This window comes from Vanellus vanellus (genome assembly GCF_965231255.1).
Source record: "Vanellus vanellus genome assembly, chromosome: 3".
Taxonomy (NCBI): domain Eukaryota; kingdom Metazoa; phylum Chordata; class Aves; order Charadriiformes; family Charadriidae; genus Vanellus; species Vanellus vanellus.
Genome location: NC_138907.1, coordinates 27165262 through 27188292, shown reverse-complemented (window position 1 = coordinate 27188292; position 23031 = coordinate 27165262). Strand labels below are relative to the sequence as shown.

At 39.4% G+C, this 23031-nt stretch overlaps 1 protein-coding gene across 1 annotated transcript in view; it reads right to left on the bottom strand.

Moving 5' to 3' along the window:
* The window catches only part of KCNH1 (potassium voltage-gated channel subfamily H member 1), a gene marked incomplete at both ends in the record, with an annotated part of 184556 nt that overhangs the window by 60517 nt on the left and 101008 nt on the right, over positions 1-23031 (bottom strand). Inside the window, one exon of the mRNA XM_082481894.1 lies at positions 13851-14047. Coding sequence (XP_082338020.1) covers positions 13851-14047 — 197 coding nt within the window. The remainder of the gene's footprint in view (positions 1-13850; positions 14048-23031) is intronic.

Sequence of the window (23031 nt, the reverse complement as noted above, 5' to 3'; positions counted from 1 at the left end):
CTTACTATTATTGTACTAAAAGACTTCTTCCCACCCTACTCCTACCTGCTCACTCTTGCCTTACTGAGAGTTGCTTCAGCATGTACAAAAATAAATCCGTCTGGTTAAAGACAGATCAGGAAGTTCTTCAATAGAAGCATTCTCCACTGATGTCAGATCCATTTTAGGAGGCTCCCAACCTTGAGAACTATTCCTATTTGTTTGTTGTACAACTCCATGAACCACAAAATACTCTGCACTGAACTGTGCTGGATTTCAAATTAACAGTTTATGCTTTGAACAGTTTGTGCTAGAAAACATCCTAATAGCTCAGAAGAACAGTAATCCTTTCTATAAAGCCTATTTTCTTCCAGATCAATTAACGTTGACACTCCTACAGTAAAATTAACAATATTCAGTGTCACACTGCCCTTTCAAAACATTCCTGAGTACTGCGTGTGGAAGATGGCTTCAGACTGAAGCATGAATGTTGTCTTCTCTGCTGCTGCCCAGCCTGGTGTCTCCAGCAGGCTCTACCTGGTCTTCAGTGCATCCCTGAGAGGCACCTACTGCCATAGATACCACCATCCCTTGCAGCTAAGCCAATTTAGTCTTTAATACACGTACTGTTTGTCCACACCATGCACACTCTGCTACCTGCCAGCATCTATTTCAGACAAGGTGAGGGGAATAGAGAAAGAAATCAGAACCAGAGATCCAGATCCCTGAGAGGTCAGCCTTCCTAATCTGCCTCCCTATGCCCATCCCATCAGGGGCCATACATGAAAAGCCAACCACCACTGACATCTAGGAGATTGTCCCAGCAGACCTGTTTGCTCACATGGGGCAGAACACCCCTTTTTCCCCCTTGACTCTTGGCTCCAGCAGTGTCTCCTGAGATGTTCTCACAACTCAGCAATATGACAAGGCTCACAGAGCATGAGATGTACCATCTGTCTGAATGGACACAGCTGGCCCAGGTCACCTTCAAAGGCTGCACAGGTGTGGGGCTCACCTGCTGGTTAGCAGAACAGAACAAAACACACATGCAGAGTAAATCCCAAGGGAAAACATGACCTGGCAACATGCTCAGGCAGAGGTAGGCAGTGTGGTGTGCTGAGACTGGCTCCGTGCATCGCAAGCACACACATGGTTGCTAAGTGAGTCTGGGTAGTCTGACAAACCCATATTTGTCACTCATCCAGCAACTGTGGAGCAGCAGCCTCCAGTTTGATAACATGTTGTTTCTCTAAGGTGGGAGGGCTGCAGGAGGCAAGTGTTATATATCTCTTCTGGTCCTTAAAGCAGCTTTGTTACTCATGTTCACCTGGAACGAGCAGGAGCAGCAGGATCAATCGTGGGTTACCATGTGGAATTACCAATTGAGATTGCTTTTGACGATCACCATGACACAGGCCCAGCAGCACGACCTGCCCAGTGGGAGAGGCAGATTCTATATCCATGCCACGCAGCTTTTGAAGAAGCATGTGGGGTACCCCTGCTTCTAGGACGCTTTGTGGTAGTAGTAAGACACGATGCAGCCTACACCACTGTGGTCTCACGTCAGACTTTCTAGAAGGTACTGTGTTGGTAAGGTTAGACTTGGATACTAGAGCAACCTTGGATACTAGGTCATCCAGATAGCTGAGAAAGCACATCAAGTGCAGTAACGTCACTGGAAGGTGCTCCTGACTTCTTCATGTCTTTCTGTTGGCTGCTTTAATAATATTCCTCGGGGATCATGACAGGGTAGATGTTGCTGTATTGCAACTTCTGTTGGCAGGAAGGGATGGCAGACAGGCTGCCAAATGGTGCAATCAGGTTTCCCCGGTGGCCAGATAGGGGAAAAGTTCCTGAATAAGACAATTTGAGGTTGCCCTTTATTGCTTTTATTGTATTCACCTGGTCTAGGAAAACATTGAAAGAGAATGAGCTGCCTCTGTCCCCAGTCACCTACCGCTGTCCTATAGCCTTGTGAATTGCACACCACCAGCTGCTCCATTCATCCAGTTTTTTCCACCCATCTCTATGGGGAGATACCATATGCTCCACTCCTTTTCTCTCCTGCCTCTTTCTCTGTTTAACTTGCTTATCTACTGAGAGGCTGTCTGTACGTGCAGTATTCAGCAGGGGAAGACGGACAAGCTTGTGTTCCAAGTACCATTTTTCTAGTCTCTTGGCAACCTTGTCCTTGTTTTTGCTCACTCAGTTGCTTCCTTTAGCACACTTTGTATGTACTATTAAATACTTATTATTCACAGGGTGGCTTCTCTTTCAGACAGAGAGCAGACATAAAGGCCTTTTACAAGACTGCAGCCCAAAATTAGAGTCTACTCTTCCAGTACACATGGCATAATTCAATATGTTGCACTACATGCTGCAGATCTTCCAAGTTCTTCTACACTGTGTACATCATATGGCTAGAAAATCCTGATTCTGGTACTCATCATCACTGAGAGACACTGTACAGTCTAGGAAGTCACTTAATTCTCTACATTTGAGCTTCCCTTCACATAAGGACAAGAAATTATCCAATATCTTATAAAAAAAATAAAGAAATAAAACTCCACATGAGATCTTTGGATGAAGGGCTCCATTTGTATACCTTAAAATGTTCAGTAAGGAAATTCCAATATGCAAGAAAATGACATCATTATTAAAGGTAATCTGGTAGGGGCCTTATAATTCTACAAAGCATGCCTTTCTGAACTGCTCTGTGGTAACAATGACGGGGTTTGGAAAATCCTACTGATTGGAAAATGTGGTGAACCAAGCCATATGCAATATTCAATGATAGATTTTCAGAGAGCACAATAAGAAACACCCCTTCAGTATTTTTGAAATTATGCCTTCATGTTGCTAACAAATATGCTAGATATCATAAAAATAACAGAGCAATAACAAATCTAGACAAACGGTCATAAATTTCTGAAACGTATTACAAACCAGAAGCCACAAGTTTTTCAAACTCCCTTCATGGTTGCATCAGTGTTACAGGATGGTTTGGGTATGAATGATGAAGGTCATTTATGAACTGTCTTGGTTGTCAAAAGCAAATTACAGTGTTGAATGTAACTGACAAAGAACATCATAATGCTTTTATGTTAAAGGATAGAACCGTTCCCAAATGACATCCCAAATAAAAGCTTTTCATTATCACTTCTTCCACTTATCCCAATGAATTTGTCATTTGAGTCAATGCAAATTTCCTCTTTTGGAAAGGGCACAGGATAATCACTGAAGGCATGTAAGCCACTGGACTACCTGGTAGAACTTTTACTCCTACAAGACTAGCTGCTTGAGCAGTTTGAAAAATGCGGGCAAGGGAAATAAAAACCTAATAATATGTTTCTAGACTATACCAAAGTTCTAATAGCAAAGCCAATATCCATTTGTTAGAGCTAACGCTTTTTTCTTGCTCTGTTATTGCTTTGTATCTTAACATGAGCAAAGGTTACAGCATCCTCATATTTCATCTCTAGCCTAAACCATCTGATTATGTATGTGATGGAAGTCAACAGCAATTTTATTTTTGTTCATCAAGATAATAACTGGCCATAAACAACATCTTTCCTGTTACTGTGAAGTAACAGTGAAACCTTGGAAAATAACTAAAAAATTACCCAGCCCCTTACTTAGAGGAAGACTGTAACATGCCTCACTTCCGCAACAGTGCAAAGAATGCTAGAGTTTACATGATTTATCTAAATTTTACACAAAAAACAGGCATCAACCTTGAAGACTGGAGACACAGATTTATCTATTCTGGTCAACCTGGGTATACTATTAGCTCTTTAAAAAGAGTAACATCCTGAGATTCTTGTGGTGGTTTTGTTTGGGTTTTGGGGTTTTTTGGTTGGGTTGTTTTGGGTTGTTTTTTTAAAGAATAAAGGAAAAAAAATATTTCCAAAAGGGGAACATAATTCTACATTTTCACACCAAGACAATGCTTATGGCAGTTTAAAAAGTAAATAACGCAATGTGTTACAAAATTATTTTGGCAGAAATTTTCTTGGATTCTCTGATGTCAGCTGCGTAAATGAAACACAAAATGATTTTGTGTGGTATATTTATTACAGAGCACACGGGAGAAATGACTGAGTGTGAAGTTTATCAGGATGGTAGAAGCACATCCTCTGAAATTTTAAGATGAAGGCATAGATGAATCACAAGAAAAGGCCAGGCTGGGTTGGCTGCATGGTTCCTGGGGACACATGCTGTGGACCTAGTGTAGATGTGGTTTGCCAAAGTCACAAAGACTTGGAACAAGACATATGTTGAGCATTTTCCTTTCTGAGGTTGGAAAAGACCCCAGAAGATGGTGACAAAAAGAAGAAACACCTAAGTATACAGTAACAAAAGCACATAGTATTCAAGTCTCAAATATTACTTTAACCGGGTGTCAGGTTTTCACATTCATAATGCTGTATTAATTAAAAATGGATTTAGCAGACTTAGCTCCTGATAAAAATCTGGTGAAAACATTATGCAGTCTCACAGCTGCATAGAGAGACAATGGCTTTGGACCTGCGATTAAGATGACCATGTCCAGCTTCACTGTTGTTTGTGGATAGCGCTATTCCCACTCCAAGTCCTATATGGACAGCATTTCGGCGCACTGAGTGTACTCAGAGTAGCCTACCACTGTATACTCCTGCTTCAGTTGAGGGTGTTATTACTGAACTCAGTATATATACTAAGTGCCCTTACACAAGACACTGAAGTTCACATACCATTTTGGAATGTAATAGGCAAAAAGAAAAAATGAATGGGAACCAAAAAAAAAGGGAGATAGCAAGAGGGAGAATACTGACAGTGTTTTTAAGTGGAGCTGAGTGTAAGTCCCCTCTGCAGTTCACTAGTTTAGAAAAATTACTCTAAAAGCACTTAGTATATTCATTTGCATAGGGCTTTCATATTTTACATCAGTGTCAGGTATTGCATTTCTGTTTGAAAATCTGAATACAAAGAGGTGTTTGACACCTGTGATAATGCACTTCCTTTTGAGGAACAACTCATACACAGCTTGAGGAAAAATGCAGTTGCTTGCTGCAAAAATAATACCAAATAAAGAGGGGCTGATTCATGATCCTACTCTCAAAGTATTTCAGTAAGTTCTTATCCTGAGCCACACCTCAACACAATACCCTCCTTACCACTTGACTTTAGCTGTGGCAATAATCGGTAGCTACGGTCATAGCACGTGATTGGCAAGGTGCCCTACCAAGTTTTGTTTGCAGTTGGTTCATTCCCATGATGGTAAAGCTTACAGGATTTCAAATTCAAAAACTTTTATAAGGCCACACCTAGTAGTTACTCCACTTCACGTCCAGCAGTCAAACACTTCAATGTCACACTGGAATGGGCAGCAGCCTGTAAAGCAGGTTGACATCAGACACCGCACTACCTGTGTAGTGCACCATGCACATATTGAAAATGAGAATAACACACTACACAGGCTGCGGTTCAGCCTACCTTGTGTATTCTTATTACACCTCTATTTATCTAAGTCAACACAATACTAAGAAAAACATGAGTTTAAATAAGGACTGATCCTTCCTGCTGTAAAAATACTAGTGAGCATTTCACTTATCACAATGAAGACCAGATTCCCAGAGCAATTACACTGCCTTTTGGATTATTGTCTTCTGTGCCTGGTGGTGGGCTAACATTTAGGATTTCCCCAGTTCCTAGGAAATTCATTTTCTATTTTAAAAAGGCTTAGGGGAGCTATTCTGGGGAATCCTCATTCACACTGAGTAACCTTTATCTATATTAAAATTATTTTTATGCTTTAGTCTACGCGGATGGAGGAGGGTAAAAATCAAAGTAATCCATTTTCTTCTGTCGGGATAAACAAGCTGGTGTAGGTGGCTGTGCATGAGAGAAAACCCTTTTTTAATGTTAACTTTCTATTACTCATCTGAAAATAGCTTCACAAAAGCCAAATGTGCCTCTTGGTTTTTAAGGATTAAAATAGTCTGAAAACAAATTTTATTTTAATTCACCATCAACCTTGTTAACTGTATTTTTCATCTACTTGGAATAGCTTTACCATATATGGAAAGCATTTATGAACACTACAGATTTTGAAAAGGTCAGAATTTTTTTCTTTTATATTTAAGGCTGAGTATTTTATAGGTTATTGAGAAAAAAAAAAACCTTTCAAAAATAATTCAAGCAGGTCTACTTGAAGTGTGATGAAACAAACAAAATATCAATCCTGCTTCTGAATTAATGAATGAAGTGCTTGACCTCAATTTCAGGATGACCAGAACTTGTTCCATTTACATGCTTTTTCCAAGTACTGACATATAATTGGAATGTCTTTCAGTGATATAACATTGACATAGTTTTCCATACTCAGAAAACACATTGGGAAATAGCTAAAATTCTGATTTTATAAATTCTGTTTGTACAAATTTAACTTCTCATTCAGTGATCAGAAAGCAAATGATCATTAAGTATTTAGTAACCAATGTAGGAAATCTACAATAGCACAGAACAGGAAATATTGTCTTCCTAAAGATAATTCAAGGCAGTTATAGTTTTAGTATCAGCTTCATAAAAGAATCATATTCTTCAATTTTAAGCTGAATTGTAATTCAAAATTCACCCTTACCAGCTCTTCCATCAATTTATTTTATTGATGGTTATTAATACCTATTGATCACTAGGTTACTTCTGAAGGGATTTACTAGTGAATGAGCTATTAGAATTTCAACAACTTAATATTCCTTTGGGGAAATACACACCTTGTTTTGTACAGTATACTAAGTTATTTCAGTGTAACAACGGTACAAACGTTATACTACAGCATCTAAATGTATGAAAAATTGTTCATTAGTCACAGTAGGAGAAGGCATCTCAAACAAGTGATGAACTCATCAAATCAGTTTAGAAGAGATTAGTCATTTAAGAGCATTTTAAAGCAGCATTTCGCTACTTACCCACATAGATTAATCTAAGTTACAGCTAAAATTTACATGAAATTTACATGAAAATGTACTGGATAGAAGCAACAGAACAGTTTTGTTGTCTGTGTTGGGTTTAGGTGGCAAGGATTTCAGAGCAAAGGGGCTGCAGGAGGGGTTTCTGTGAGAAGGCACCAGAAGCTGTCCCCATGTTGGACAGAGCCAGTTCTAGCTGGCTCCAAGACAGACGTGCCACTGGCCAAAGCTGAGCCACTCAGCGATGTTAGTAGCGCCTCCATGATAACGTATTTAAGAAAGGGTAAAAAACACTGAACAACAGCAGCAGACAGACAGAAGTGAGACTATGTGAGAGAAACAACTATGTAGACACCAAGGTCAGTGAAGAAGGAGTGGGAAGAGGTCCTCCAAGCGCCGGAGCAGAGATTCCCCTGCAGCCCATGGTGATGACCATGGTGAAGATAATTATGTCTTTATTGTACATGTATATCCCCACTATGTAAACTACTTGTCTGTAGCCAGATCTTCCTCTGTATAAGCATAGGACCCCTAAGGATCAAGGCCATATAGATTGAAATATAACAGAAATAATGTTAGAGTTTAAAAAGTTTTGGAAACTAAACTTCAAAACGATGTCTCTGAAAGGTAATGGAGCTACTCTCAGCTGAAGACTTACAATCACTGTAGAAATATGAATGTTAAATGCTTGCAGTTGGTCAAATCCTCTCCAAGTCTGGGTATTAAGGCTTTACCTGAAGGGGTCCAACAAGCTACAGGAGAGGAGAAGGAAGAAATCCAAGGACACATCCTCCTCAGAGCATGGGATTTCAACTCATTGACAGTCACAGTACTTAACATAGCAGACATGCAAACCTAACAACATGCAACATGCGTAGAGCACTTTCAGTCCAGGGTATAAAGACGACTTGCACAAAAATCTGTGAGCTAGATAAACAGTTAACTGTCAACAGTTAACTGAAACAGGTAAAAGTTAATCAAGTTGTCCGAGGCCAGAGACAAGATGTAAAAATGCAATATGGAATCTACAAATAAGGAAACAGAATAAAATACATTTTGCTTAGATTGGCATGAAGAAACAGAGAATATAAAAACATTTAACTACCTGAACAGATTTTAAAAGGCAGCATGGGATAGAACAGAGTTGAGTACTTAAGTGTTTGTTTAGATTTAGAACGTTTTTTGGAAAATGACAATTTTGCCTCCTGGCCAGCTAATATGGCATAACTCCCGAGCCACAGACCCATCCAGACGTCTCAGTCGTGTCCAGTGTTCTGGATCTTCAGTGCTGTAAGACGCATGCCAGTCAAGCATCGAACTCCTCTTCCCACAGGACTTGTGGGATTGTTTTGGTGAGTACAAACGCAGGAGGCTGTCAGTTTGATCATTCTGAAATCAATCATCAAATGGGCCAATATTCTAAAATTAAAACCTTTCACTCTTCTCATTTTAAGAAAGCTTTGTTAAAATCTTCCAGCAATTCAGCCTTCCATATCAGAAAGAATTCTGGGATACCATTTTGAATCTACATCACGAAAAAGAACTGGAAAACTTGGCATGTGGAAAGGCAGAATACAAGGCCATGCATTGCCTCTCTGAAAACAACCTGCTGCCAGCTCCCATGAGATTTAAAATCAAGGCTTGAAGCACTCCTAGCTGAAATGTCTGATCTGAGAGAGGTTCTCTCTCTCTAGTTAGAGCTTACAGTATAAACAGAAGAAAGGTGAAGCTAATACTGAAGAGGAACACACAATTATATTTTAAAATTGCTTTTAGAAGGAGGTGGTGGGAGCCCTGCCCACTAGCACGGTTGGAATGGCATAGAATAAGCACACAGCTACATGCACAAAAGCAAGCAATCTTACACAGGCAGGGAGACGGCTACTCTGTGGCAATCACTGCTCTCTGAAGAAATATGTTCTGACTAGGAGCTTTGGATTTAAATCACTGAATCATGCTTGCTTTGTAAAAATATGGAATGTTCTTTGCCATTTCTTTCAGTCTTACAAAATCCCAAATAAAACACCTATCTCCTACTGCATTCCTTCTTTTATTCCAGGACACAATTTTCAGTTTCTGGAAAAGCTACTTGCGCTTTCTATCATGATACTCCAAAGCATTCAGAATTAGTCATTTAATCTCTATCCAGGCTAAAATGGCTTACTAGAAAAATCTCAGCTTAATAAATTATGTATAAGAATTCTCTCTTTTATGTAGCGTGTGCGATCATTTGAGCTGTAATATCATTTATGGCTGCAGCAGAACGAACTGAGCAAATACACTGTGGTACAACCCAGTGTAAGTTAATATTGGTCACAAAGCGCATACACGTGGAAAGAAGCAACTGCCAAAACCAGAACACTTGCAAGCACTGCCAAAGGCCTTTCACATTCCTAAAGAAGGTGCCAGCAAACTTGCACCTCATCACAAGCAAAAGACAACAACAAGTAGCTATCGGGCAAACGTCTCTCTTCCTATGCTTCTACTAACCCAGAGCTATGATGTCCAGGCTGGAAACACAGAATATTCAAATATTTGCTAGGGAAAAATAGACCTCCATCCTGCTGCCCTCCAAACCTGCAATATTTCTCTTTCATCTAGCACACCCTCTGTAAGGGAGAGTTTGTCACTTGACCATCCCACATACCCCTGGTGTCTACACTCTGGTTCCTCTCCAAGATTCCAAAACCAGAGAGAAACATCAAGTAAACCTGCTTTAATTTCACAACAATGTTACAGAAGGAAGTGCTCTGAGAAATCCTCTGTCAGCTTCCTTTCAGCTGCAGAGTCCATGAGCCTGCCATACAACCACCTGCAGCCACAGACTGCAGTTCCAGTTTCTTCAGATGTTGGAGCTGATTCTCCCCCTGCTTCCCTTTCAGATGAAAATTTCAATGGCTAATAGCAGAAAGAGTTAATTAAACATCTCCTTTCTCTTCCCCCTTAGGAAAAATAAAAAGTTTTCCAAGCCTGAGCTCCAGTCAGAGGTAACTAGACAGCTAATAACTTCAGGAGGGATTTTAGTCACTTGAGAAAACTGCTTGGGGAGTCACCTGACAGTAAGCTGACAGTTTTAGAAAAGAGGATATTTCACCAGTGTTTGTCGAGAAAGTGAGTGAAAGGAAACTGTTTTCTCAGCACAGACAGAGACAGAAATGGCATGCCAGGGACAGAGCACTGGAAGCATCTCCCTCAGCCACAATGTCCTCAGGCGTCACGGGCATTAACATTTCATAACTGCAGCCTTGTTCTAGGGAGGGCATAAAAGGGACACACAGACAGAAGCATCCTAACCTCACAGCTCAGCTCAAAGCACATTCCAGACCTGTAGGAAGAGCAGCACAAGGAATGGAGAGAAGATGCTTTTTACTTTGCCTAAATCCAGCTCTAGAGTTAGCTAAGGTCAAGAATAATTGGGTTTAGTACCTTATGGTGCACCTGCACGTCTGCTTATTTCTGCCAGTCATTAGCAAGCGGATCCAGACTCCAGTAAGTGTGTGGGGGACATCCATAAGGTCAGCACTACTCACTGGCACCAAAGGGTCTGGGACAGGGAGTCCCATCTCCAGGAGGGAAGGGATCACTGGAGAAGACCCAGCAGCCAAGGAATATGTGAACACAGTGAAAGAATGGACCAATGCTAAAGCTTACTTAAGCTGAGCGAAATTTGGCTAGAAAGCACCTTGCACTATGCAGTGAGACTCAGTATCATGGCAAAGTGAAGGCATATGCACCCTGGAGATGGGGACACCTCAGAGGAATAACCAAGTCTAAAAATGTACCCATGAGATCCTTCAGGCAAAAAAAAAAAAAATCCCCAAAGCTGCTTTTTCATGTATTTGAAATCTGTATGAATATATTTGGGATGAATACACAGTATCTACACTTCAACTAGTTGAGTACCTTTGGAACCAGTAATGAAACTGTTTATTGAAATGAAAAGTGTAATTCTGGTATTTATATTCCGAAGGATATGCAATACATCACAAACGTAACTCACAGACGGTACCGGTTCATCTGCATTCTACAAAATTCCATTTGCAGAAATAGCCCAGGAAAAGTGTTAGAAGCGACAAGCTGGGGAGCTATTTCTATAAAAGGTTGGCAGATATTTAAACCAGATTAAATTCCAAACTCTAAAAAGTTGCCTTTTAATGCGCATTATCTCCAATCTCTTAAGTATTGTACCTTCTATGCATTTCCAAAAGTATATATTATTTACATTATTTAACATTTGCATTCTGATTGGAATCGGCCTTCTTTCAATAAAATAAATAAAATTACAGTCTATTAACCTAGACCCATCAACCTCTCACTGCCATTATCAATCAACGTCACTTTTCTGCTGACTGTAACTCAATTAAAATCCAACTATTTGAATAACTGGATGGAAATGGCTACCATAAAATGTACCTTTTTAGTAGGAACATTTTGTGTAGAAAATTGACAGCCAGGAATTATGATAGTGTAGTTGAATAGTGTTTTGTAACCTGTGCTGGGAAAAGCTACACCAATGAACGTGGAGGAAGAGAGTATCACTTCTGGAGTAGGCATTTGATTCTAAAATTAGTACTTTTGGCTCAGAGCAGATCCAAAATGATGTGACGCTGCTAGCGTTAGTTTGAGCCTTAAGAGAGTTGGTCTTTCTATGCCTCAAAGTTTATTTCTGCTGATGTTAAAAGACTGTAGTTATATATTTTTAGACTATAGAATGCTTTAGGTTGGAAAGGACCTGGAAGATCATCAAGTTCCAACCCCCCTGTCACAGGCAGCGACACCTCCCACTAGACCAGGTTGCCCAAGGCCACGTCCAGCCTGGCCTTGAACACTTCCAGGGATGGGGCCTCAACAACCTCTCTGGGCAACCTGTTCCAGTGCCTTACCACCCCCAAAGTGAAAAACTTCTTCCTAATGTTTAATCTAAACCTGCCCTCTTCCAGTTTAAAGCCATTCCCCCTTGTCCTATCTCTACATGCCCTAGTAAAAAGTCCTTTCCCAGCTCTCCTGTAGGCCCCCTTTAGGTACTGGAAGGCCACAATAAGATCTCCTTGGAGCCTTCTCTCCTCCAGGCTGAACAGCCCCAACTCTTTCAGCCTCTCCTCATAGGAGAGGTGCTCGAGCCCTTGGATCATCCTCATGGCTCTCATCTGGACATGCTCCAGCAGGTCCATGTCCTTCTTATGTTGGGGACTCCAGAGCTGGATGCAGTACTCCAGGTGGGGTTTCATGAGAGTGGAGTAGAGGGACAGAATCACCTCCTTTGACCTGCTGGCCACGCTTCTGATGCAGCCCAGGACACGGTTGGCCTTCTGGGCCGTGATCACATATTGCTGGCTCATGTTGAGCTTCTCATCAATCAATACCCCCAGGTCCTTCTCAGGGCTGCTCTCCAGCCATTCCCTGCCAAGCCTGTATTGTGCTTGGGATTGCCCTGACCCAGATGTAGGACCTTGCACTTGACCTTGTTGCACTGCATGAGGTTGGCTTACCACCATCTTACCTCATTATCCACAGTGTTACTTTAAAATATGCCAGTCAGTGATACCGATGCTTTAGTGATCTCAATACCAAATTCTTTTTTTTTTTTTTTTAATTTCTTACATTAATTAACACCAGGTAAGTAGCTGTTTTTAAACTTAGTTTTTAACAGGACATCTCCCAATCTTCTTGCAGCTGTATATCTTCTCCTTGTCCTGCAGGAACTCAATGTCATTTGAAAAAAATGTCCTATGAGGAAATCCTCAAGTATAAATTTCCTTCTTTGTTTTTAATTACATCAATTTTCTACCAGAGCTTCAATTTATTTGACCAAAGTGTAGATAGCCCACTCTTCTTTGCCCAATACTGAAAAGCTGAATTCTTTGATATTGATAACATATGCAGAAAGAAAACATCATACTATTTTAATTTCAGTATGCCGACTCCAGGTACAAAGAAATAAAAAGAAAAACCAAACCCCCAGTACTCTAGTCTTAAAGTCTAATTTTACAAAACAGACTTCAAAGATGAAAAGGTTTTTATTTTCTCAGGTGTAATTATCTAGGACTTACTTGGCACCTAAAAGTTACCATGGAGAACTGGTTTTAGGAACAAAAAAACCTCCTATCAAACATATTTCTTTAGCTAATCTCAACTATCTTTATATCATAATATTTTAAAGCAAGTATAGGTGCTCCAATGTATTTATTTTCAATGTAATATTACTGTCTTCTATATTGTATCACAAAATCATATCAACTGAATTATACCTACTTCAGTTTTAATAAATTTCTACAGAGGTGGTTCAGAGAATTTAAAATGGGATATTAGGTTATGATGATTCGCGTTTGACATAATAACTTGAACTGGCACACAGGAAGAAATGAAAAGAGCCAAGAAATCAAGGGTAAGAAAATTGAAACATTAAGGATAAGCAAAGTAATTCCAAAATGTGACTGATACTAAGAGAAACAACTCTTCATAGAATCAGTCATGTTCATATTACTTTTCCATTGTGATTACTGTTGTTGACTTTTGTTCCATATATTAGATTTCATACCTTTCCTTCAACTTTCCTTGTAACTTCAGGCAACACCCCTAGCATCTTTTTAGCTGCTTTACAAACTAAAGTTGCAGAAAATAGTGAACACTGTTTATGAAGTGCATGACATTTCACAAATATGCTGAAATCTGTCCACTCCATAGAAATGGGAAATACTTTCACATATACGCAGTCCAGCTCCCTATAAAACTAGCACTGAAATAAATAATTATGGCCTTTTGACTCTACATGTTAGCAGAGTCTCTTAGGCAAGCTCTGAAAATCCTTTGTATATGGGAGACTACAAAGAACGCCAGAATACAAGCAATTCAGTTTTTTCATACAGACAGTCCTTAAAAGTGATCATTTATATGGCGTATGTTAAAATCAAAGGTACTTACCCTTTTTCTCAAGTTGTAGGTCAAAATAAGATTTCTGGAGAAGGAGTGTGAAAAGGCTGTATAGAACTCCAGCACCTTCTGCAAGGCATCTCTCTTAATCACATGAAGATCACAGTAAGTCAAAGCCCTTACATTAGCACAGGACTGGGCGAGGGTAGACTCCTTCCAGAACACATCACCAAAAACGTCTCCTTTGCCTAGAGAAAAGCAGCAGCATTGCTTTTATTAACAGTACTATCTCCACCAAAAATATAAAAGAACATACATCTCATTTATGCAAAGTTCTTCTGCTTTATGCGGTCAGAAAAAAATTGTGTCTGGGAAAAAAAAAATTTGAAATATTTCATTGATAACCTTTTCCACTATGCTTTTGTTAATTACAGGAGCACAGTACAATTTCATAAGAATAAGCCACAATCAAAGAATGTGTCATGTAACAAACCCCCTTTAAATATCAGTAAAGGCTTTCCTCTAAAAATCAAGAAAAGCAGTTCATCCTTGGTTCATGTTCTCTTCCAATCCCTTTCAAAGAGATTAATTAAAAGGAAATGCTTTTTGCCTTTCTTCTTTTAACTGGCATGCAAAGGATTTGTTTCTTACATCTATGTTGTTGAGTTTTCTTAATCTGGCTAACAATTACCCACTATTGTGTCAATGAAACCATCTTGTATGATACATCAGTGCAGTTACAGGCTGTAACAAAACACTACTACACATCAGCATTAAAGTAAGTTTGCCCTAGTTCGCTAGATTACCGCCGGAAAAGTCTGTCTTTGCAACAGTAGAAAAGAGCAGATCTCAACTCCAGTGGCTCTAACACTTTCCAGCTGGAAAGAGTCTCACCAAAAATCTTTCAGTAGCGCATGTGTGCCCCTGTATAATACAGTGGAGGTTTAAGGTAACAATGTAGGCCAAACCAAGAATAGTACAACTTAGTTATTGCCAAGATAATACTGACAAAGCAAGAATATTTAGCTGTTACACATCCAAAGAAACAAAACATGGCCATTTCCTTACAACCTTCCCATGTGCCTGTCTCTATGAGCTTAGGCCAGCCCGTGAAATCCCTACTGAGGACTACAGAAACAAGGGAATTGGCACTACAACGCAAGGCAAGTATACCAAATTCTGCCTGACAAACAGCCCCCAGTCAGGATTTCACCGGTTATACCCCAGCTCAGGTTGGGCACAAAAGGAAGTGTACAGGAGAAAGTTACAAGTTCCTTTACAGAGTAATGGTCATTTTATTTTCTGTTTTCCAACATATAAAGCTAACAAGAATATTCAGCTCTTATCTTGATAATGAATAATTACACTGTTCTTGTTTTGAATGGTATTTTTCTCTTAAAGTTCTGCTGTGCTGAACCACTGCCTATCACTTTTAGGACAAACAACAAAGAAATACATTCACAATGTTTATCAAGTTGTGGAAGGGATGGACCAGTTGGTCCCTTGTCTTACAAGTAATACTTTGCCCGTAGCAATTCTTAACGCCAAAAGTTTATTGAGTTCACCTGGGCCCTTTCAGATTTCTTTCCCTAAATAAATAGTCACGTATGAAAGTCTATATGGAAGTCAAGAGAACTATTACGAGTGAAGAAGTCAAGAAAACTTCTAAATTAAATGCAGAACTCCCATCTCAGCCCTTGAGCTGTACTTCCACCATCACATAATCTCTTCCATTACATGATAAGCATTTTCAATTAACAGCCTGATGGTAAGCTATGCTGTAGTGCAATAAGCTCTGGTTCACACTGATGTGCTCCCAGTCTTCCTCAAAAGTCCACCTGCCAGGACAAGTTTTGTCTCTGAACACTTTGGAGGAGCATAGATTATATTTCCATTTTAGATGCATATATACACTGAAACCAGCTGTTCCATAAGGACACTTTTTCCCCCACTAAGTTAGGCAAAGTCACCATAATGATACCCTATCTTCCACCTCTACTCTCTTTACACAGGACAGTGCCAACATCCAGAAATACTACAAAGGCTGCATATCTGTAAGCATGGCGCAGTAAGACCAGTGCAGTAAGCAACTTTTCATTTTAATGGCAATGACTTTTCCTATTTTCAATTATTTAAACATATGCTTTTTCAGTAGATACATTAAAAATAGCCTAAGAAAAAGCTTCCATGCACTTAAAATAGATCATCATCTACAAGGCTTTTAGACAGACAAACACACAATGTATTCAAAATTGAAGTGAAACAATTTTTATGCACCATAAAAACTGATATGCTTCACTGGGTAAAAATGGATTGTTTGCCTTTGGAATAAATATGCTTTTACTCACAATCTTCCAGGCAATTAGCTAAACAACTGTTTTAATTAACGCTCTGGAATCTATCAAGTATTGAATTGTGCCATCACTGATGAGCAACAGTTAGAGCTGGTAGTCCAAGCATAAAGGAGAATTCTAGCTCTTTTCTAAGCCTATTTCTTAACATCTCCAGACAACTTTTCAAGCCTTAAAATTACAATAATTCTCTTACTGCCCAACAGTAGCATGAAGAATAATTAGTACAATGCAAGCGCAAACAGCCCCCAGTGCTGCTTTGCCTACATATGAAATGACACGCAGCAGAAGTTAGTTATGTCTTAATCTTAAAAATCTAATTCTCCATTTCATATAACACAGAAAAACACAACTGTGTCCTTCACCTGTGGCAGCAACCCCGATTTCCCCTTGCTATTTGTAACTCCTGAAAAACTTCCCCTCCTGCAGTTCCCTGCCACCCCAGGGAGCCTCTACCCATTTGTGGCAAGAGCAGCACACGAAGAAGCTATTTCTGCTGGGTGCCCACTGAGCCAAACCAAACAGAGAAAAGCAACACGTGAATCACAAGCTGAGTCAGATCACAGAACCCTCAATTTTTAAGAGACAAACCAGGCTAAAACAAGAAGTTGTACTGTTTTCCATCATTTACAATTTTCTTGAACTTAATCAAGTTAACAGCCAGTCATCTAATTGAAAATCAATCCTACATTACAGTTCGATTTCCAAAGCAAGGCACACATGGAAGCACCACACTGCTTTGTTTCCGTCAAGTGCATTTTCCAAATGATGCTTACCAAAAGTAGAATGGAATCACGGAATCATGGAGGTTCAGAGTTGGAAGGGACCTCTAGAAATCATCTAGTCCAACTCCCCTGCTAAAGCAGGATTGCCAAGAGCACACTACTCAGGACTGCATCCAGGCGCATCTTGAAAATCTCCAGAGAAGGGGACTCCACAACCTCCCTGGGCAGCCTGTGCCAGTGTTCTGTCACCCTCACCGTAACGAAGTTTTTCCGTGTATTTGAACGGAACTTCCTGTGTTCTAACTTGTGCCCATTGCCCCTCGTCCTGTCACTGGGAACCATTGAAAAGAGCCTGGCTCCATCCTCCTTCAACCCACCCTTTAGATACTTTTACGCCATAATAAGGTCTCCCCTCAGCCTTCTCTTCTCCAGGCTAAAGAGTCCCAGCTCTTTCAGCCTTTCCTCAATAAGGGAGATGCTCCAATCCCTTAATCATCTTAGTTGCCCTGAGTATCAATCTAGACTGTCAGATTCTAAAAAAAAAAACCTTGTGTTTCACATTCATAGGAAAATGGGGGGAAAAAAGGGAGGAGTAGGAAGTCTTTACAGTAAGGAGGAATTAAAATTCCACCCAAGAGTATCTGCGCTGGATTATAACAATTGTCCTCTTATACACAATAAGGAACTGCATGCCATCACCCTTCATTTATATGTTCTCCATAAAGTAAGATCAATCACTCAGGAAAAAGGAAGAAAGAAAAAAAAATAGAAGGCAGATTAAGTGGCTGTTTTATGAAAAACATCTGTAAGTGGAAAGCAAGAAGAGTAAGGTGAGACTTCTAAGTGTGTCAGAAGGTGGCTGGCAAATTCTAATGGCTGCATTAGAGAACCTGAGTGAAAAGCCTCCTTTTACACATAACTCCAGACTTTATATATTTCACCTTATCTCTGAAGAAAGATTAAAAAGCTAGAGAAATGCAGATGGCCATTTGTTTGTCAGTACTTTGCATTTCTCATTCCCAGCTTGCTGAATTCCAGACATTTGCCAGGAACACTATCTGTCAATCACACTTAAAGTGGATGATCTAAGCTTTTACCATCAATCATTTATATTCCCTACTGGATTTGTGGGCTGAGGACCTTTTCCACTGTCAGCTCAGTATGCACTAAAAAGCCAAATAGTTTTCTGCCTTTTATGTTTGCTTGTTTGTTTTAATTATAATAACAAGTCCCCAAACCCTGAGATATTTAAACACTGAAGAATTATCTTATAAAACCAGCACCTTCTGTTTCCATATTTATTCTTTCCCAATCTTATCTCCATATCAAATTTGCTATTGATCTTAAAAGTGAAAAGAGGATTTCTCTGTTACCACTGCAAATTCAGACTCAGTCAGGCAAAAGGTCAAGCCACATCCACTCTGTCTCCTGAAAGCAGGACCAGTAATGAAGATCTGATTATTGCAACTTAGCCAAGTGCTTTGCTGGTTCAAGAAAAAAAAACACGCTCACACATTACAGCTATATTGCCTTGATGTTCCTAGCAGAACAACCCTTAGATTTTTGCTCCTACAAACAGGGAGTATTGAAGAGCTCTCAGACAGAAGATATTCCACCCTACTCAGAAAAAATATGACTATGTGGAATAATCTGACGGATAACCCACTTAGTTCACCTTTGTGTTCTGGGTGTCTAGGAGTCGTAGTGCAGTTTTGGTGTGATAGCACCTGGGTGAGAAGATGAGGCCATTGATTCATGTGTTGAAAGTCTTCCAAGTCAGTACGGACTTTGATGGGATTCACACAAATCCATGGATTTTCAGTACATGAGACAAAATATTCATGTTAGAGTTATTCTCAAATCAATAGTAATAGTTGTTACAGCAGCCAACACCAGATTCTATATCAGGTCCCTTCCAGATCTGCCTGCACCTGCATGTTTGAACTAGAGAAGAATTGTGACCTGATGTAGTCTCAGCAGACCACAATATAACCTAGAATGACCAAATTCTGCTTGATGGTACCTCAGCAGCAATGCAGCACTAAGCATATGTTGGAAATTGGGTGTTAGGAAATACTGTTATCTGTGATGATGATACACAGTGGCTGTTGCACCTGCACATTGACTTTCCCAGCACAGCTCCCCGAAGCCCCACACTGGCCTGCGCCCTTGGGATTTGTTCTCCACCTCCATGCAGTGGGAGACACCAACTGCTGTAAAGGCAAACACAGATTCTCTGTGTGTTAGTCTCTATTCTAGTGACTGCTCAGTTAAAATGTTGCTGAAATTTAAAAACAAACAAAAAGCTTGGCCTGAATTTTTACTTTTTTTTTTTCCTCTCCCCTCCCCCCCCCAACAGATTTGAACAGAACCAGAGAAACTAAAGTCCATGTTACAGGGTCCTCTGAATTGCCTTCAAGCATAATTCCACTAAGGACAGTGTATTTACCCCTAGTGTTCAAAGCCAGTGATGCGAGACTCAGGTCAAACCCCTTCTGTGATCACCACATGTCCATTTGGCTTCAACTGAAAATCTTTCCCTCTCTTGTCTTCCCTCATTTCCTCCTTATCCGAGTAAGACATGCAATTTAAGTTTTCCCATTTTTGCAGAGAGAAGACAGATTCAAGGAAAAGAGAGGCACTGGAGCAAAAATAATTTTTCCTCTTGGTGCATTGTTTTAAGGCAACAAATATCTGCCAGCCAGAGAAAACAGAGCTACCATTTCGCATCAAGGTAGAGTATTCAGTATCTGTCCCACAGATAAATTGCATAACTTGACAGCCACTGAATAGCCTGTAGTTTGGTCCTCCAACACAGTACAGCTGGCAGGAGATGATGCATGGAAGTGCGATTTGCTGCTTTGGATTTTCTTCAGATTTCTCGAGTGCAAACTGAGACGCGTAATGAGAAATGAATGACCAACTGCACTGCAGAGAATACAATTTTTTCATTAACCAGAGGGTTTAATCACTCTTTTCCTCTAAAAAGACCTTAAGGAAAAAAAGCCAGAGTATCAGTGACACAGAAACAAGAAGTGTTACAGTGACAATAAACTGATGTTGCACTTTCAGTGATTTGCCTGGTGCTCGAACAGAAACACAGTGTATCCCTTCATGTTTTAAAACACAGCTTGGCAACATTTTGCAGACAGTTTACTATAAACTGCATCAATTTTCTCTGTTGAATCACATTACTGTAGAGAAAAAATAAAAACATTTATTTTAGAGCACATGATAAGTAGCAACAACATGAATTAGTTACAGCTAAGATTTCTATTATTATTATAATTAATGTGTTTATTTGTGTCTCTGAATAGATGGTGGATTATATTTCACTGCTTGACTTACTGTGATGAGAAGAGTTTTAAAATATCAACTGGGCCCTACCAGGCTTACTCACAAAAAGCTAGGAGGCTTCACTACTATCTGAATCATTTATCTTTATTTCCTTTTTAATGGTTACAGTAAAAAATGTTATAAATATGTGGCCAGTTTGTACAAACTCAGAAGACATGGAAGTTGCCAGCTCAAATAACCAGAGTCACAAATGTATTTGAACTTATTTGTATTGGTTAAGTAATAGGAAAAACACAGCTCAATCTGTATTGTCATTGCACGGACAGTGCACATTCTCTGATCAAAAACCTGTATTAGAGGCTCAAATTGCAATATCCTCAGTTATTCCCCAATGACTTAGAAACTGGCTTTATGTTATAGCTATTGCTTGAAGCTTACATTAAAGCCCCAAAATTTGATTTTTTTTTTATTTCGGACAAAAGCATTCAAAGAGTTTAAAATAGTAGGTTTTGCCTTCTGAAATATATAAAGTAACTATTTTGAAAACCTCACAAAGTTCATAGCTATAGAACACTTCATTTTAATTAATATTTCTAGCAACTCCTTGAGGATAAATTTCATAATGTTTCAGAAACATACCTCTGAAAAAAGCTTTAATTTGAAACTTGGAGAAAACAAAGAAAAATAAATGTTCCATATTTTTTTTTAATCTGGCTTTTCAGTGAAAAAAAATATTCTTCTGCCTCCAAAATTCTGAGACAGAAACAAAACTCTACCCAAAACAAAAATGAAAATTAATTCAGTGGCTCACCTGCCAGAAATCAGGGCCTTTAGAGAAATCCAGTTTAGATTTCTTTGTTATATTTTAGTTTCTACCTCTTCACACCTCTTTTGGTTTGGAGTACGCAGACAAACGTGATGGGCAAGCCTCCCTAATCCAGCCTGAGATATCAAGGAACGTGCTGGAACAGAAACACTCAATCTCTACCACATCTCAGTTTCAGCTGCCAGCGCATCACAGATCACATTGCTAGCAACCTGCCAGACATTACCATCTTCCAAAGGGAACTTCTTCCACATGCGGTGGTGTCTGACTGCTTAAGAGCACATTATGCAAAGTTGCATAAATCTGCAACAATAAAACATGAAACTATATAAAAAATATCAACTAATTTGAAGTGCCAAGAAGTTCATGACTGAGGCCTCTATTCACAAGGAATTCCTCTCTTCCCCAGTTATTCTAGCAAATCATTCATCAAGTGTTTTAAAAATCTGTTTCTCCAATACACTGCACAGTCTTAGACCATCTACAGATATTAGTGGACAAGGGCTCTGGTGATTCCTACTTTTAATGCTTTACCAGAAGTTAGACGTAGAACAAATAACATCTGGCTGAAGTCTCAAAATAGGCAACTCCTGATGTCAATTCACACTACATTTTCTAGATGTTTGGAACACAGAGTAAGGAATAGTCTCTGTCCAAAAACACCATTTGGAATAAACCTATATATCTCAACAAAAGTTTAGTGCTGTTCCTACATCCATCATGAAATTAAAAGTTTGTATTAATGTAAACTTCCTTATGCCAATGTCTTCTTGCTAACAGTGTGCTTGGACACATGTTGAGGAAACCAGACTTTTAGTATCACTCCGTCAGTTGATGTTCACTGTATCACTTCACAGAAACATGTAACTTGTCCGATCTGCCTATATATGTCAATGTGAAAAAAAAAAAAAAAAAAAAATCAGCTTTAATCTATAAATAGAAAAAGCACAATAGAACTACTGAAGATAAAGCTGGATTTTAATTTAAATCATTGCTTTCTCAAAGCACCACTGGTCACATTACACTTATTTAATAGCACAAACAAAGCTGTGACGTTAGCTACTGTTTTTGAAAATAATAAGAAAACTCTAATGCCATCCATAATCCTGAAACCACTTCTTAAGCCTAAGAGCACAGCAGCTTGGCATTTTTACCACAGCTAAATTTAAAAGTCAGGTGAAAAATGAAGGAGAGGAGTAAGGGCCTTTTTCAACAACTTGGCATTAAATAGCAATGGGCCCCCAAAACACACAATTAATTCTGAAAATAGAGTTTTATGCAAAACATTTTAGTTTAGGGAAAGCTGAGTGAGCTCAGGTACTGCAGACAGTCTAAAGATAGGAGCCTGGGCTCAGCACAGTTAGCTTATCTGACAACTTCAAGTCGGCTGAGAAGCAATCTTCACGCTATTGTGTGGAAGATGCAATGTTTTTCCGCTGAGAAGGTCCAAGACAGACAATACTTCTGCACTGCTATTTTCCCTCCTCTAAAATGAACCACCCTTGTGGTGCAGTTGCCCTCGCAGTTTGCACTGCCCTATCTGGATGCAAATCTGTCCCACCAAAATCTGAATCAAACCTCTTGTGTCTACATCTGAATGAAATGCTTATGGCTAAATGAGTAAGCTAAAGCAATTGTAAAGAAAAGAAACTATTATTCTTATAACGTTTCTTTAAGATTGCAATTAGATCAAATTAAATCAGCAGGAATTTCTCCACACAAAGCAAATGGAGCATTTAATACCCTGCTGAAACAAAACATGGCACACCAAGCTCTCCTACAGTATCATGTTAAAACCACAGGCTCCAATCTTGTCAATGTTCTAGCTTTGTAAATAATAATAAAAGACTTGTATTTCAGGGACATCTAATTTCCACTTCCTCAACTCACATGTGGTCTTAAAAGTAAATCTATGTGCATCCTTTTCACACTTCCTCCCCACCCCTCCAATCCCCCCCAAAAAAGAAAAGTGATGTATCCCACTTTCCCCTGATAGTGAAGGCAGCCAGGTCTAGAATTTAAATTCCCATTCT